We start from the raw sequence: 13972 nt of genomic DNA on the forward strand, positions 1-13972 counted from the left end.
ACTTTTACCTTTCACTCTTTGATCTAATCTAGGCACTGTTCAGTAATATAATTATACTTCTGAGAATGCCAAGGAGATGCTTACTCATGCTGCATAAAAAGTACCCCTTAAACACACATTTCCCTGGAGAGCTTGCTCCTAGTTTTCTGGCATTTTTCTCCCTCTGGGCTATGGAGACAAATAGCCCATTCAAGACTCAAATGGAAGAAAGGAAAGGTGTCTTTTTAGAGGCCACTAACAGACTTACCTCCGGCAGAGTGAATACATCCTGTTGGAGGCAGTGATTCGAAAATACTCTGGTTTTGAGCGAGAAGAGCTGCCACTTATGGTTCCCAAACCTAAACGCTGATAGTCTCTGAAACAAGCTTTTTCCACTAACTGTTCCATTGTAGACTTCTCTGAGGCCTTCAGAGTGGTATTTGTGGGGAGTTCACTATCATCTGAAACTGTGAATGCAGAAACAGATTTTGAAAAAATGATATAGCTCAAAGTAGAGGATTAAAAGCTTCCCTTTGAAGAGGATTCTTAAACCAAGAGAGTTTTATGTTAGGGCTACAGGCACTATGTATGTCACAGTTTAAATCATATTAATTCTTTGAAGAATCATTATGTCCAAACATAAATTAAAACAGTAATGGATAGTCAAGAAATAAAATATCAGAAGCTCAAAATGTGAGGGAAATTAACTCAAAATGCCAGGGAAGGGCCGCCTAGCTGGCCCAGTTGGAAGGGCATGCAACTCTCGGTGTTGGGGTTGTGAGCTTAAGCCCTGCGTTGGGTGCAGAGCCTTCTTTCTTTCTTTTTGTTTTTAATTAAAAAACTTTTAATTAAAACAATTTTAATTATGACAATAATTTATTGTCAAATCGGCTAACATACAGTGTGTACAGCGTGTTCTTGGTTTCAGGGATAGATTCCCACGGTTCTTTTTTTTTAAATGTTTTATTTAGTTTAGAGAGAGATGGTGAGCATGAGCAGTGGAGGGGCAGAGAGAGTGAGACAAAGGATCTGAAGCAGGCTCTGCACTGACAGCAGAGAGCCCGATGTGGGGCTTGAATTCACAAACTGCAAGATTATGACCTGAGCCAAAGTCGGATGCTCAACTGACTGAGCCATGCAGGTGCCCCAGGTGTAGAATTGACTTAAATAAATAAATAAATAAACTTTAAAAAAAATGCCAGGGAAATTAACTCAAAGTTTCTAAAAACAATATAATTTTGAATTCATTAGCCGTATTTTTCTGTTTCAATCTAGCTTGTTTACTAATGCCAAAGTATAGTGATTTCTATTTAGGACTCTATAAAATAAAAACTCAAACTCTGTCAGAAGCTAACTCATCAGTAAAATTTATCTTTAATATAATCTCTACACAAACTTCATCATCCACATTTCAGTTAACTTTTCAGAACATAAACTTTTATTAGAAATTTCTAGATTAAGCAGAAATTCACTGGTGGGAAAAGACCTTTCTTAGAGGGGTATCAAGACACTATACTTTTTTTGTGGAAAGTATTTTGTCAGAGGATGTGGTACACATGGAAACTCCCTCACAATGTTGCAATCACAGGTTACAGAATCTCTTAAGATTTTAGATGTGGAAGGATTTACCCAATAATCAAGCATTTTAGGGAGGATTTAAAAAAAACCCAACATTCCTAATTGGTACCATTATGTTCTAACTGAAAAAAAAAGTCCATGTTAAGAACTGTCCTAATTTACTTTTTTATTTATTTCTACAGTGAGAGAAGCCAAATTAAAGTTTCAGAATTTTTGGATATGTACTCAAAGATATGTAACCTCAAGGGAAATAATAAGGCTCTCTTCCATTTAAAAAGAAAAAAAAAACCCTAACAGCTTATCCCTACAAATATAAGACTTTGTATTTTAGTTCGTAAACTTCACAATGCAAACATATCATCAGGTATCAGCTTTGTGTTGGCCTCTTATTTTCAGAGAAGCACAGAACATTATATAATTTGGTGTTTTGGTGGCATTATTATCATAGAATAATAGTTTTTCTTTTGTGTAATCATTAAAACTTCAAATTAGAAGAGTCAGTAGTGATGGATAATTTTTTATGGCTTTCCATGTGACTGTAAAGAGGCCAGAATTCCAAAAAATGGTTGTTTCAGTAATACATAGTGGGTCTGTTCATTGCTCTCAGAGTATGTAGCTACCCATACTGAAATGGAGACCTTTAGCCAGTGATCTCTTAAAACATGAGGTTTCTTTCTTCAAAAGGTTCTTTGCTATTATTATTAGTAGTAGTGGTATAGTTACTGGTGATTGATTCTAAGATCTTGAAAAGAAAAAGGGTGCAAAGGCATCCTGCCTCCTACTAGATCAGATTATCCCTAGTGTTAATTCCATAAGCATACTCTGTAGTGGGTTAAGAAATAGAAAACAAACATTTTGTGACTGTTTTTCTGCCTCTATTTTCCCAACCGAGAAGAATCTTAGCTTCTCAGATTCTGTTCTTTTGAATATGTAGTAGGCATTTTTTTTCTTACCATCTAAGGATCCCTTCATCTTTGGTCCCTCATTTTGATTAAGAGTATCCACAATGTTCTCATTCCAAACACAAATCTTTAATTTTGAATACCCAATGTCCTTGTTTCCTTATTCTTATTGCATAATGACAAGGTACTGGGGATTACTTTATACCTAAATTCTCTATGCACTGGGGTTTCTTTCTTTCTCCCTTTGATGAGACCCATGTAACAATGGCCAACCACCTCTGTGGAGTTAGTAACAGAGAAACATAATTTAACAGAATCTTAGCTGAACAATGGAATATTGGGAAAATAAAATATTTTTTTCCAATTCTGAGAAGCTAGTAAGTGCCTCCAATCTTCTTATGAGATCTAGGTTCTTGTGAGTCAAGGTTTAAGGGAAACGACATGAGTCTCTTATTCTTACTCATATGAGAAGAAAGAATAAAACTGAGTCATGAAGGAAAAAGGACTTCTCACATACCTGATATGTCATCTTCTTCATTCCATCCAGGACGATTCACTCTCTCTTCCACAATTGTCCCTGTCCTCCTCTTCAATAAATACTGCCGCCCAATTGTCATTTTTCCTGCCCTTTTGGCACCTTTCACAATTGTTTTTGAGAAGATACTGTAAGTCATAAAACCAAAGACAACATCAATTTAATAGGAAGACACCATTTACACTTCTTGATACCTACACAGCTCAACTTATTTCTTCTCCATTCCCACAGCTACTAGTATTGTCCAGACCTTCAGCAAGTCTGTTCTTCTTAAATCATTTTTTATATGGCAGCAGACTAATTTCCTATAAAACACTGTTGTCATCAGGAGGGCTGTAGGCAACAAGTGCAAGAACCTAGAGTGGGACATAAGCTACTTTCCCAAATCTAAACTCAGTTTGGCTTTTTGGTCAAACATGCCCCTCAATGCACTCTGGTTATCCATGCCACTGCTCCCACGAGCTCCTACAAACTATGCCGGTAGCAGTCCTCCTGCATGGAAGCCAGTCTGCCCCCTTCTCTACTGATTCAAACTCTTTCTACTAACTCATAGGCTTCTCTTTGAGATCATATGATAATTATAGTTAGCACCATGTTTAAGTGTGTATGCATAGTGTCCTGCCTTCTGACCCTGTAAATGCTTACATACTCAAGACAATTCTAAGATGTTTTAAATTTTAAAATTGCTATGTCTCTGTTGCAGGTGAATAGCATAAGCTTGATACAGTAAGGTTGATTTTGTATGTGGGTATACGTGTGTGTGTGTGTGTGTGTGTGTGTGTGTGCATATATTTCCTCTCCTAGTCCATAGGTTCTAAACATAAAATGCCACACAAACTTTTGTTTCTTCCATAGAGGGCTGGGATAATAGATATCACAGGCTCCTCTGTGATTCCACAGTGCTAAGACAAGTTGCTGGCCTCACCACTGTAAATACCTAGGAAGCTGTTCATGTTTCAATGTATCATTTCTGGATCTGCATGGTCTCCTTCACTTAGCAGGTAACAGTGGCACAGGTAGTCAGCTATGCCATTTAGTAATGACACACTCTCTGGGACCTCAACTCTTCTATAATCTCTAGCTTATCTTACTTTCAGGCAAAGGGAAGGGCTTTTCTCCAAAGTCTTCATGCTCCTCCCTAATATGTAATTTGTACTGGCAGATGCCCAAATTCTAGGTGATTAATGGTGAATGAACTCAACTTTTGGCTCCTATATTTCATCACTAATTGAAGATAATTTTTATGCAATTGTTATTCTGTAATAACTGAAATGTAAAAGTTTCAACATAAATTACTAAAAATTTCATCAGAAAATAAGGGTTCCTTTAAAGAAATATGACAAGTAAATGCAATGCCTGATTCTGTACTAGGCAGAAAAAAAAATGTAGCTATAAAGGATCATCAGCAAAATTTGAATAAGGACTCTGGGTTAGATGAAAGTTTTATACCAACTAAGTTTCCTGGTTATATACTGTGGTCTGTTCTTAGAAAATATATATTGATATATTTAAGGCTAAAAAGGTATTATATGTATAACTCAAGTGGTTTAGAAAACAATATATATGAGAGAGAATGATACAGAAAATGGAACAAAACAAACAATTGGTGAATCTTGGTAAATGGTATACAGGAATTCTTTGTATTATGTTGTAACTTTTCTGTAAATTTGAAATTGTATCAAAAGAAAAAGTTATAAAAAAAGAAAAAATAAAGGCTCCCATCTCTAGGTCAAAGAAAAACTGTCTAGTAGGCCTGGATATCAAAGAAAACTGAAGGGATTGCTCAAAGGCAGTTAGAAAGTGATTAATATGGGGAAAAGGGAAAACAGAATTTCACTCTCTAAAAATATATCATAAGCAATGGACATATTGGTCAAAACTTCTTGTAGCTTTTAGTTTCTGAAACTTGTTACATACATCAGTGCTGCTGTTCTATAACTTTCTGAGCTTGGTCCAATGGGCTTGACAGAATGGCAAACAAAACGAGCAATTATGCATACACTGACCCACAGGATAGGTCACTTCCCCTGACAGTCAGCTATGAAAACGCTGAAATGAAGAAACTTGACTGTCTTCTTACCGGAAGGAGGTGTTCTTTTCCTTCTGTTTGGGTAAAATTATTTGTGGGGTAGTTTGTCCAGCAGCAAAAGCAAAGGTGGTGAAAATGGACTGAGGATAACGGAACTTCATCAGCTGTTTCTTAAAGATCTCTACTACTTCTGGACTCACTTCTTCATCAAACGCTACTTTAATCAACTAGAGACAAAAGAGATAAAATACATTACAGGCATTAAGGATTTCCAGATAACTTCTCCTCAAGTTACTGAAATAAAAGAAAATAATACTAAATGGCAGAAGTCCAGAGGTTGAGGGGACCTTGGATATCATGGAATATGTTTTATTTTTTAAAAATAGCTCAGAAAGGTTTACTTGTCATAGATGGTTTGTTGGTAAGGAAAATCATGTATCTTAAAGTTGGGTTTCTTTAAGACCATCTTTTCTATGATGGGATCGGGAAATTAACTTATAGTGGATGAAGCAGGTAACATGTCCTTCTTTTTTTTCCTCAACTGTTGGTTCTAGACAGGGAATTTGGCCACAGGAAGTCTCCTCTTACCCCAAGATACCATAAGTCTAGTAAGAAAAAAGTCTGTTTGATTAGAATCCTAACCAGTATAGTCAAGCAATATTCTAGTTTAAAGTCCTTTGGCAGTTGGAACAGTGAAGAAATCCCTGGGAGGCTTCTCTCCCCAGGTGATGGGAGAAGGTCTGGAGTTTAGAGGTCAGCAGCCTCACATTTCACACAATAAGCACATGGAGGTTCAAGGGGTGGCTTCCTGGCTAGAGGGAATGATGCAAGAATTGGAGCACTTAAAAATCTGACAAGTCAGAGACAAGGCATAAAAATAGGAAGAGCAAAATATCACAGACTCAGAATTGTAAAAAGGAAAAACTAAGAAAAGATCACTCTTCCAGTGTCAGAGTTTAAAAATTTATTCTTATTTTTATTTTGAGAGAGAGAGAGAGTGAGCAAGTGAGCAGGGGAAGGGCAGAGAGAGAGGAAAAGAGAGAATCCCAAGCAGTGCAGATCCTGACGTGGGCTGGATCTCATAAACTGTGAGATCATAATTTGAGCCGAAATCAAGAGTTGGACAGTTAGCCGACTGAGCCACCCAGGTGCCCCCAGTGTCTGTTTTCCATCAATAATTCCATAAGTTATGATATGTTCAAAAACCCCTAGAAAATTCTCTGCTTAATTAGAGGTTATTTAGTTAGTACCAATAGTACTTTACCCCTGAGTGTAATTCTTAGAGTTTTATCTCTTCCACAGAAGGGCCATAGGGCACTTCCTTCTGAAAGAGATGCCAAGAGAATTGCTTTCTATCTAAAGCTTTTATCAAACACAAAGGTATGAGTTTGCAGAGAACAATAGTCAATTGTGTGTGTCAGAATTTCTGAGATCTAAATATTGACAGATAATCTTTTGGTACTCAGTTGGCCAAAGGATTCAGGAAGTGAGGGATTAAGTACAAGATGATTCATGGGTTTACTCAGTTGAAGATTACCCTCTCAGACCCTCTAATCCTCCTTATCTTCTAACTTTGGACTCCATGATCACAGAAAGTGGCCACATCATTTGTAGAAAACTTCTATCTTTATTTTATATTTTTAACATTTATTTATTTTTGGAGAGACAGAGAGGGAGATAGAGTGAGCGAGTGTGAGTTGGGGAGGGGCAGACAGACAGGGAGACACAGAATCTGAAGTAGGCTCCAGGCTCTGAGCTATCAGCACAAATATAGGGCTGAATATAGGGCTCAAACTCACGAGCCATGAGACCATGACCTGAGCTGAAGCCAGATGTTTAACTGACTGAGTCACCCAGGTGCCAGAGAACTTTTGAACAGAAGAATGGTTCCCTTTCTTAATACCTGAAAGGATGCTGATGTAATTTGTAGTCCCTCTTGCATGTTCTGCTGGAGCTGGTTCTGCATCGTAATCTTCTTCTCCTTGGTGATGGAGGCAATGGGAAAACTCCGCACAACTGTCTGCTCCCCAACTACAGGAAAGGAAGACACAGGCTCAGCAATAGCACTTTACAGCTTATTTACAGAGTCTCTGCTCCTCATTTTATCAGCCTCTGCTAAAGAAATGTATTTGGAAAGGACAATACCTAGGAATGCAGTGAGACAAAATGCAATGATTCTAGAATCATATTCATTAATTTTATTGCATGGCAATTCACTCTTGAAACGTGATTCTTTCCTGGAGTGAAGTAACTGTCACAGTCTGTCTGTCTTCATTCTTTCTATTTCCCCAACCTGCCGTGTACTACACAAGATCACCCAGCTTAAGGCAATTTTCAAGATTCTTAATCTTAAAGACATCCATGATATTTAATGTAAGTATAAAGCAAAAAAGAAAAGGTTTTTAAGATGTGTTTCCATATGTGGTAAAAAGTGTTTTACCATGTATTTGTACCTTCAGAAGATACAGGACTAAGCTTAGGCTGAAGAGTTTTAGGAATTTAAATATTAAAGCAAGGAAGGGAAAATATAAATAATTATTTATCAACTACCCAAGGTTGCAAAGATGTGAGTCTAGAAAATAAGTAGGACACACGAAGTCTCTCTTGGAGAGTCCAAAGTTCCCCATGGGAGAGGAGATTCACATGCAGAATACAACAACATGTAATTAGCTCCCAGATTTGAGGATACAAGGCTTTAAGTATTTCAGAAAGGGAGAAGATTTCTGAATGCTAGATGACTAGAAAATGATTCCTGGAAGAAGTGAGAGGGAAGGTGAGCTTTGAAGAGAGTATAGGTTTGGACTGGCAGAGGGAAAGAGGAGTGGATGTCAGGCAGTGGTACAAGTAACAGAACAGGAGCAGCGATGGGCAAAGCACCTTGTCTAGTAAGCCAGAGGAGGTGAGAAGTGAACTGGGTTTATCTGAGTTCATACATACATCCACTTATCATCATCAGAATTTTTTTTATTTACTTATTTATTTTTTAATTTACATCCAAGTTTGTTAGCATATAATTCAATAATGATTTCAGGAGTAGATTCCAGTGATTCATCCCCTATGTATAACATCCATTGTTTATCCAAATAAGTGTCTTCCTTAATGTCCCTTACCCATTTAGCCTACCCCCTACCCACAGTCCCTCCAGCAACCCTTAGTTTGTTCTCTGTATTTAAAAGTCTCTTATGTTTTGTCCCCTTCCTTGTTTTTATATTATTTTTGCTTCCCTTCCCTTATGTCCATCTGTTTTATATCTTAAATTCCACACATGAGTGAAGTCATATGATATTTGTCTCTCTCTGACTAATTTCACTTAGCATAATACCCTCTAGTTCCATCCACGTAGTTGCAAATGGCAAGACTTCATTCTTTTTGGTGTTGCCAAGTAATACTCAATTGTGTGTGTGTGTGTGTGTGTGTGTGTGTGTGTGTGTGTGTGTGTGTGTACACCACATCTTCTTTATCCATTCATCTGTCAATGGACATTTGGGCTCTTTCCATGCTTTGGCTATTGTCGATAGCACTACGATAAACATTGGGGTGCATGTGCCCCTTCGAAACAGCATACCTGTATCTCTTGTATAAATACCTAGTAGCGCAATTGCTGGGTCATAAGGTAGTTCTATTTTTAATCTTTTGAAACCTCCATACTGTTTTCCAGAGGGGCTGCACCAGTTTGCATTCCCACCAGCTGTGCAAGAGATCCTCTTCCTCCACATCCTTGCCAACATCTGTTGCTGCCTGAGTTGTTAATTTTAGCCATTCTGACTGGTGTGAGGTGGTATCTCATTGTGGTTTTAATTTGTATTTCCCTGATTCATCATCAGAATTTCTCATTCCCTGGATCTGTCAACTCTTAACCTGGAAAATTCTGATTATTCTTTAATGTTAAGCTCATATCCAGAGGCTAAACAAAATTAGGATGTATACAGAATTTAAGTTCTAGGGAGGAGTTAAGATGGCAGAGAAGTAGGAGGACTGGAATTTCCCTTGTCCTTCAAACACAGCTGTATTGAGGTTGGAACACTTGGAACACCCAGGAATACATGCTGCAGAGTGACAGAAAAATCTCCACAGGTGGAAAGAGACAGCTTGGCGGGACAGAGGTGCGTGTATGCAAATTGGGAGAGATAAAATGGGTGGCGTAGGCACGGAGAGGGGGATGTCCTTCTGTGGAGGGACAAAAGGAAGAGAAAGAGAAAGAGTGGAAGTGTGGGATTGTATTTAGATAAGAGAAAAACCTCTCTTGGCCAGATTGGGGAAAAAAAATATGGAGAGAGCCAGTTTCTACTTTGCAAACAGGCTTACAAGTCAAAGATCAGAGTTTTCAGGGGTGTGCAACTTTCTCCAGACCTGAGCTGCTCCTGTGTGCATGTGCCTGGTGGGAGGGAGCCAGCCCCAGAGCACAGTAGGGATCTCAGGGGTGCACTGGGAGATAAGAGTCCCTTCCCTTGAGTACTGTGGGAAGAGGGTTTATTGCTCCCCCCAAGGATAAAAGACCCTGCGGGCACCAGCCAGAGGTCCTTTGTTGGCTGGGTGGACTGGCACTACTCCAGAACCAGGTTCACCTGGGGTGGGATCCTGTGAGACATCAGGTTTTGAATCCCAGCTGAGTGCCTAGGAGGCGTGAGAGACCATGAAGCAGGGCAAGCTGACTGCCCACACTATTCTGTGAGGGCTGCCTGAATAGCATGGCTTGAGACACCCTGTCTGGGGAGGAGAGACTGGAGTATTGCCATTTTTTTGCCCATCACTAACATGGTGGGGTTTCAGGGAACAGAATAGCAGCCCCCAGTGGAGGCGGGATCCACTTATACCAAACCTGGCTCCTCAGTGCTAGGTAACTGCTTATCTACTGAAGTGGAACTGTCACTGAGTGAACCAGACGGCCTCTCCTCCAGACCAGCCACCAGTCCCAGGTGCCAACAGACAACAGTCCTGTGGTCTTGTATGTTACTCTTCTCCCACCCCCTCCACTTTTCTTTCCTTCTTTTCATTTTTCCTTTCTTTTTCTTTTTATCCTCCTCCTCCTCTCTCTCTCTTTCTCTTTTCTTTTCCTTTTCTCTTTCTTGTGGAATCAGTCTCATAGTTTCTGATTTGATTTTTGGTCAATTCCTATTATATATAAATATATCCTTTTTCTTTATTTCTCTGTTCTGGTTGTTTGTTTAATCAGGCATTTTTACTCTATTCTTTTTACACCTTTTCTGTATCTCCTTCTTCTTTATTTTCCTCTCTCTCTGGATTAAGCCTTGTAGTTTCTTTGATTCTCTGCCTGATATTTTTTTTTCTTTTTTTGCCCCTTTCACTTCTTTCTTTGTGTGGGATAAGGGCTCCCCCCACCCCTTTTCTCCAGAGTTACTTCAACAAACAAATCAAAGAAAATCTGGTGGAAGGTCCAAACAATCCACCACTATGAGCAGTGGTGCAACAGAGTGCATGCAACACACTCCATAAACACTTCCTAAAGTGCCAGGCCCTGCATAGTGTATGATCCCTATCTAATACAGTAGTACTCACAGGTACAGGACATATAACAAGCTTTTAAAACACATAAAAGACAGAAACTCAGCCAAAATGACAAAATGGAAGAATTCTCCTCAAAAGAAATTCCAGGAAGAAATGACAGCCAGAGAATTGCTCAAAACAGATATAAACAATATATCTGAACAATAATTTAGAATAATAGTCATAAGACTAGTGGCTGGGCTTGAAAAAAGCATGGAAGACAGCAGAGAATCTATTGCTACAGAGATCAAGGACCTAAGAAATAGTCACGATGCTGTAAATGAGATGCAAAATAAACGAGATGCAGTGACAGCAAGAATGGAAGAAACAGAGGAGAGAATAGGTGAAATAGAAGATAAAATTATGGAAAATGATGAAGCTGAGAAAAAGAGGGAAAGGAAATTACTAGATCTCGAGGGGAGAATTAGAGACCTAAGTGATTCAGCGAAACAAAATAATATCTGTACCATAGGAGTTCCAGAAGAAGAAGAGAGAAAGAGGCAGAAGGTTTATTTGAACAAATTATAGCTGAGAACTTCCCTAATCTTGGGAAGGAAACAGACATCCAAGTCCCTTCGAAATCAACAAAAACAGGTAAACACCACAACATATAGTGAAACTGGCAAAATACAAAGATAAAGAGAGAATTCTGAAAGCAACTAGGGACAAACGGGCCTTAACCAAAAGGGTAGATACATAAGGGTAGTAGCAGATCTGTCCATTGAAACTTGGCAGGCCAGAAAGGAGTGGCAGGAAATATTCAATGTGCTGAATAGGAAAAATATTCAGCCAAGAATCCTTTATCCAGCAACACTGTCATTCAGAATAGAAGGAGAGATAAAGGCTTTCCCAGACAAAAACTAAAGTTCATGACCACTAAACCAGTCCTGCAGGAGATCCTAAGGGGGACTCTGTGAGTAGAAAGCAGTAAAGACTACAAAGGACCAGAGACATCACCACAAGCATGAAATCTACAGATAACACAATGACACTAAATCTGTATCTTTCAATAATCACTCTGAATGTAAATGGACTAAATGCCCCAATCAAAAGACAAAGGGTATCAGAATGTATAAAAAAACAAAATCCATCTATATGCTGCCTAGAAGAGACTCATTTTAGACACCTTCAGACTGAAAGTGAAGGATGGAGAACCATCTATCATGCTACTGGATGTCAAAAGAGAGCTGAAGTAGCCATACTTATATCAGACAAACTAGACTTTAAAACAAAGACTGTAATCAGAGATGAAGAAGGGTATTATATCATAATTGGGGGCCTATCCATCAAGAAGAGCTAAAAATTATAAATGTTTATTCCCCCAACATGAAAGCACCCAAATATATAAATCAATTAATCACAAACATAAATAAATGTACAGATAAAAATACTGTGATTGTAGGGGACTTTAATACTCCATTCACAACAATGGACATATCATCTAGGCAAAAAGCAATAAGGAAACAATGGCTCTGAATGACACATTGGACCAGGTGAACTTAACAGAGATATTCAGAACTTTTCATCTAAAAGCAGCAGAATACACATTCTTCTCAAGTGCACATGGAACATTCTCCAAAATAGATCACATACTGGGTTACAAAACAGCCCTCAACAAATATAAAAGGATTGAAATCAAACCATGCATGTTTTCAGACCACAATGCAATGAAATTTTAAACCAACCACAAGAAAAAATTTACAAAGCCCCCAAATACATGGAGGTTAAAGAATATCCCACTAAATAATGAATAGGATATTAACCAGGAAAGTAAAGAATATATTAAAAAATATATGGAAGCAAATGAAAATGAAAACACAACAGTCCAAATCCTTTAGGATACAGCAAAGGCAGTCCTAACAGGAAAATACATTGCCATCCAGGCCTATCTCAAGAAGAAAGAAAGGCTAATATCATTCTCAATGGGGAAAAACTGAGAGCTTTCTACCTGAGATCAGGAACATGACAGGGATGTTCATTCTCACCACTGTTGTTTAACATAGTGTTGGAAGCCCTAGCCTCAGCAATCAGACAACAAAATGAAATAAAATACATCCAAACTGGCAAAGAAGAAGTCAACCTCTCACTCTTTGCAGATGACAGGATGCTCTACATGGAAAACCTGAAAGACTCCACCAAAACCCTGCTAGAACTGATACATGAATTCAGCAAAGTCACAGGATATAAAATCAGTGTACAGAAATTGGTCGCATTTTTATACACCAATAATGAAGCAACAGAAAGAGATATCAAGGAATTGGTCCCATTTACAATTGCACCAAGAACCATAAAATACCTAGGAATAAGCCTAACCAAAGAGGTAAAAGATCTGTATGCTCAGAACTATAGAAATCTTAGGAAAGAAATTGAAAAGGACACAAGGAAATGGAAAAACATTACATCCTCATGGACTGGAAGAACAAATATTGTGAAAATGTCAATACTACTCAAAGCAATCTACACATTCAATGCAATCCCAATCAAAGTAACACCAACATTCTTCACAGAGCTAGAACAAACAACTCTAAAATTGGCATGGAACCAGAAAAGACCCTGAATAGCCAAAGCAATCCCAAAAAGGAAAACCAAAGCTGGAGGCTCACAATCCTGGACTTTAGCCTGTACTACAAAGCTGTAATCATCAAGACAGTATGGTATTGGTACAAAAACAGATACATAGACCAATGGAATAGAATAGAGAACCCAGAAGTGGACCCACAAATGTATGGCCAACTAATCTTCGACAAAGCAGGAAAGAGTATCCCATGGAAAAAAGACAGTCTCTTTAGCAAATGGTGCTGGGAGAACTGGACAGCAACATGCAGAAGAATGAAACTGGACCACTTTCTTACACTATACACAAAAATAAATTCAAAATTGATGAAAGACCTAAATGTAAGACAGGAAACCATCAAAATCCTAGAGGAGAAAACAGGGAACAACCTCTTTCACCTTGGCTGCAGCAACTTCTTACTTGAGGCAAGGGAAACAAAAGCAAAAATTAACTATTGGGACTTCATCAAGATAAAAAGCTTCTGCACAGCAAAGGAAAGAATCAACAAAACTAAAAGGCAGCCAACAGAATGGGAGAAGATATTTGCAAATGACATATCTGATAAAGGGTTAGTATCAAAAATCTATAAATAACTTACCAAACTCAACACCCAAAAACAAATAATCCAGTGAAGAAATGGGCAAAAGACATGAATAGACACTTTTCCAAAGAAGGCATCCAGATGGCCAACAGACAGATGAAAAGGTGCTCAACATCGGTCATCATCAGGAAATACAAATCAAAACCACATCGAGATACTACTTCACATGATTAGAATGGCTAAAATTAATAACCCAGGAAACAACAGATATTGGTGAAGATGTGGAGAAATGGGAACCTTCTTGCACTGTTGGTGGGAATGCAAACTGGCACAGCTGCTCTGGAAAACA

At 38.4% G+C, this 13972-nt stretch overlaps 1 protein-coding gene across 5 annotated transcripts in view; it reads right to left on the reverse strand.

The window, feature by feature from the left end:
* The window catches only part of SBF2 (SET binding factor 2), a 473279-nt gene that overhangs the window by 53959 nt on the left and 405348 nt on the right, over nucleotides 1-13972 (reverse strand). For all 5 annotated transcript variants that reach the window (XM_042959198.1, XM_042959197.1, XM_042959196.1 and 2 more), the window contains 4 exons: nucleotides 6927-7054; nucleotides 5075-5250; nucleotides 2977-3122; nucleotides 248-446 (listed from right to left, as the gene is read on the reverse strand). In XM_042959198.1, the coding sequence (XP_042815132.1) occupies nucleotides 248-446; nucleotides 2977-3122; nucleotides 5075-5250; nucleotides 6927-7054 (649 nt within the window). The remainder of the gene's footprint in view (nucleotides 1-247; nucleotides 447-2976; nucleotides 3123-5074; nucleotides 5251-6926; nucleotides 7055-13972) is intronic.

The sequence above is a fragment of the Panthera tigris genome, chromosome D1 (genome assembly GCF_018350195.1).
Source record: "Panthera tigris isolate Pti1 chromosome D1, P.tigris_Pti1_mat1.1, whole genome shotgun sequence".
NCBI lineage: Eukaryota > Metazoa > Chordata > Mammalia > Carnivora > Felidae > Panthera > Panthera tigris.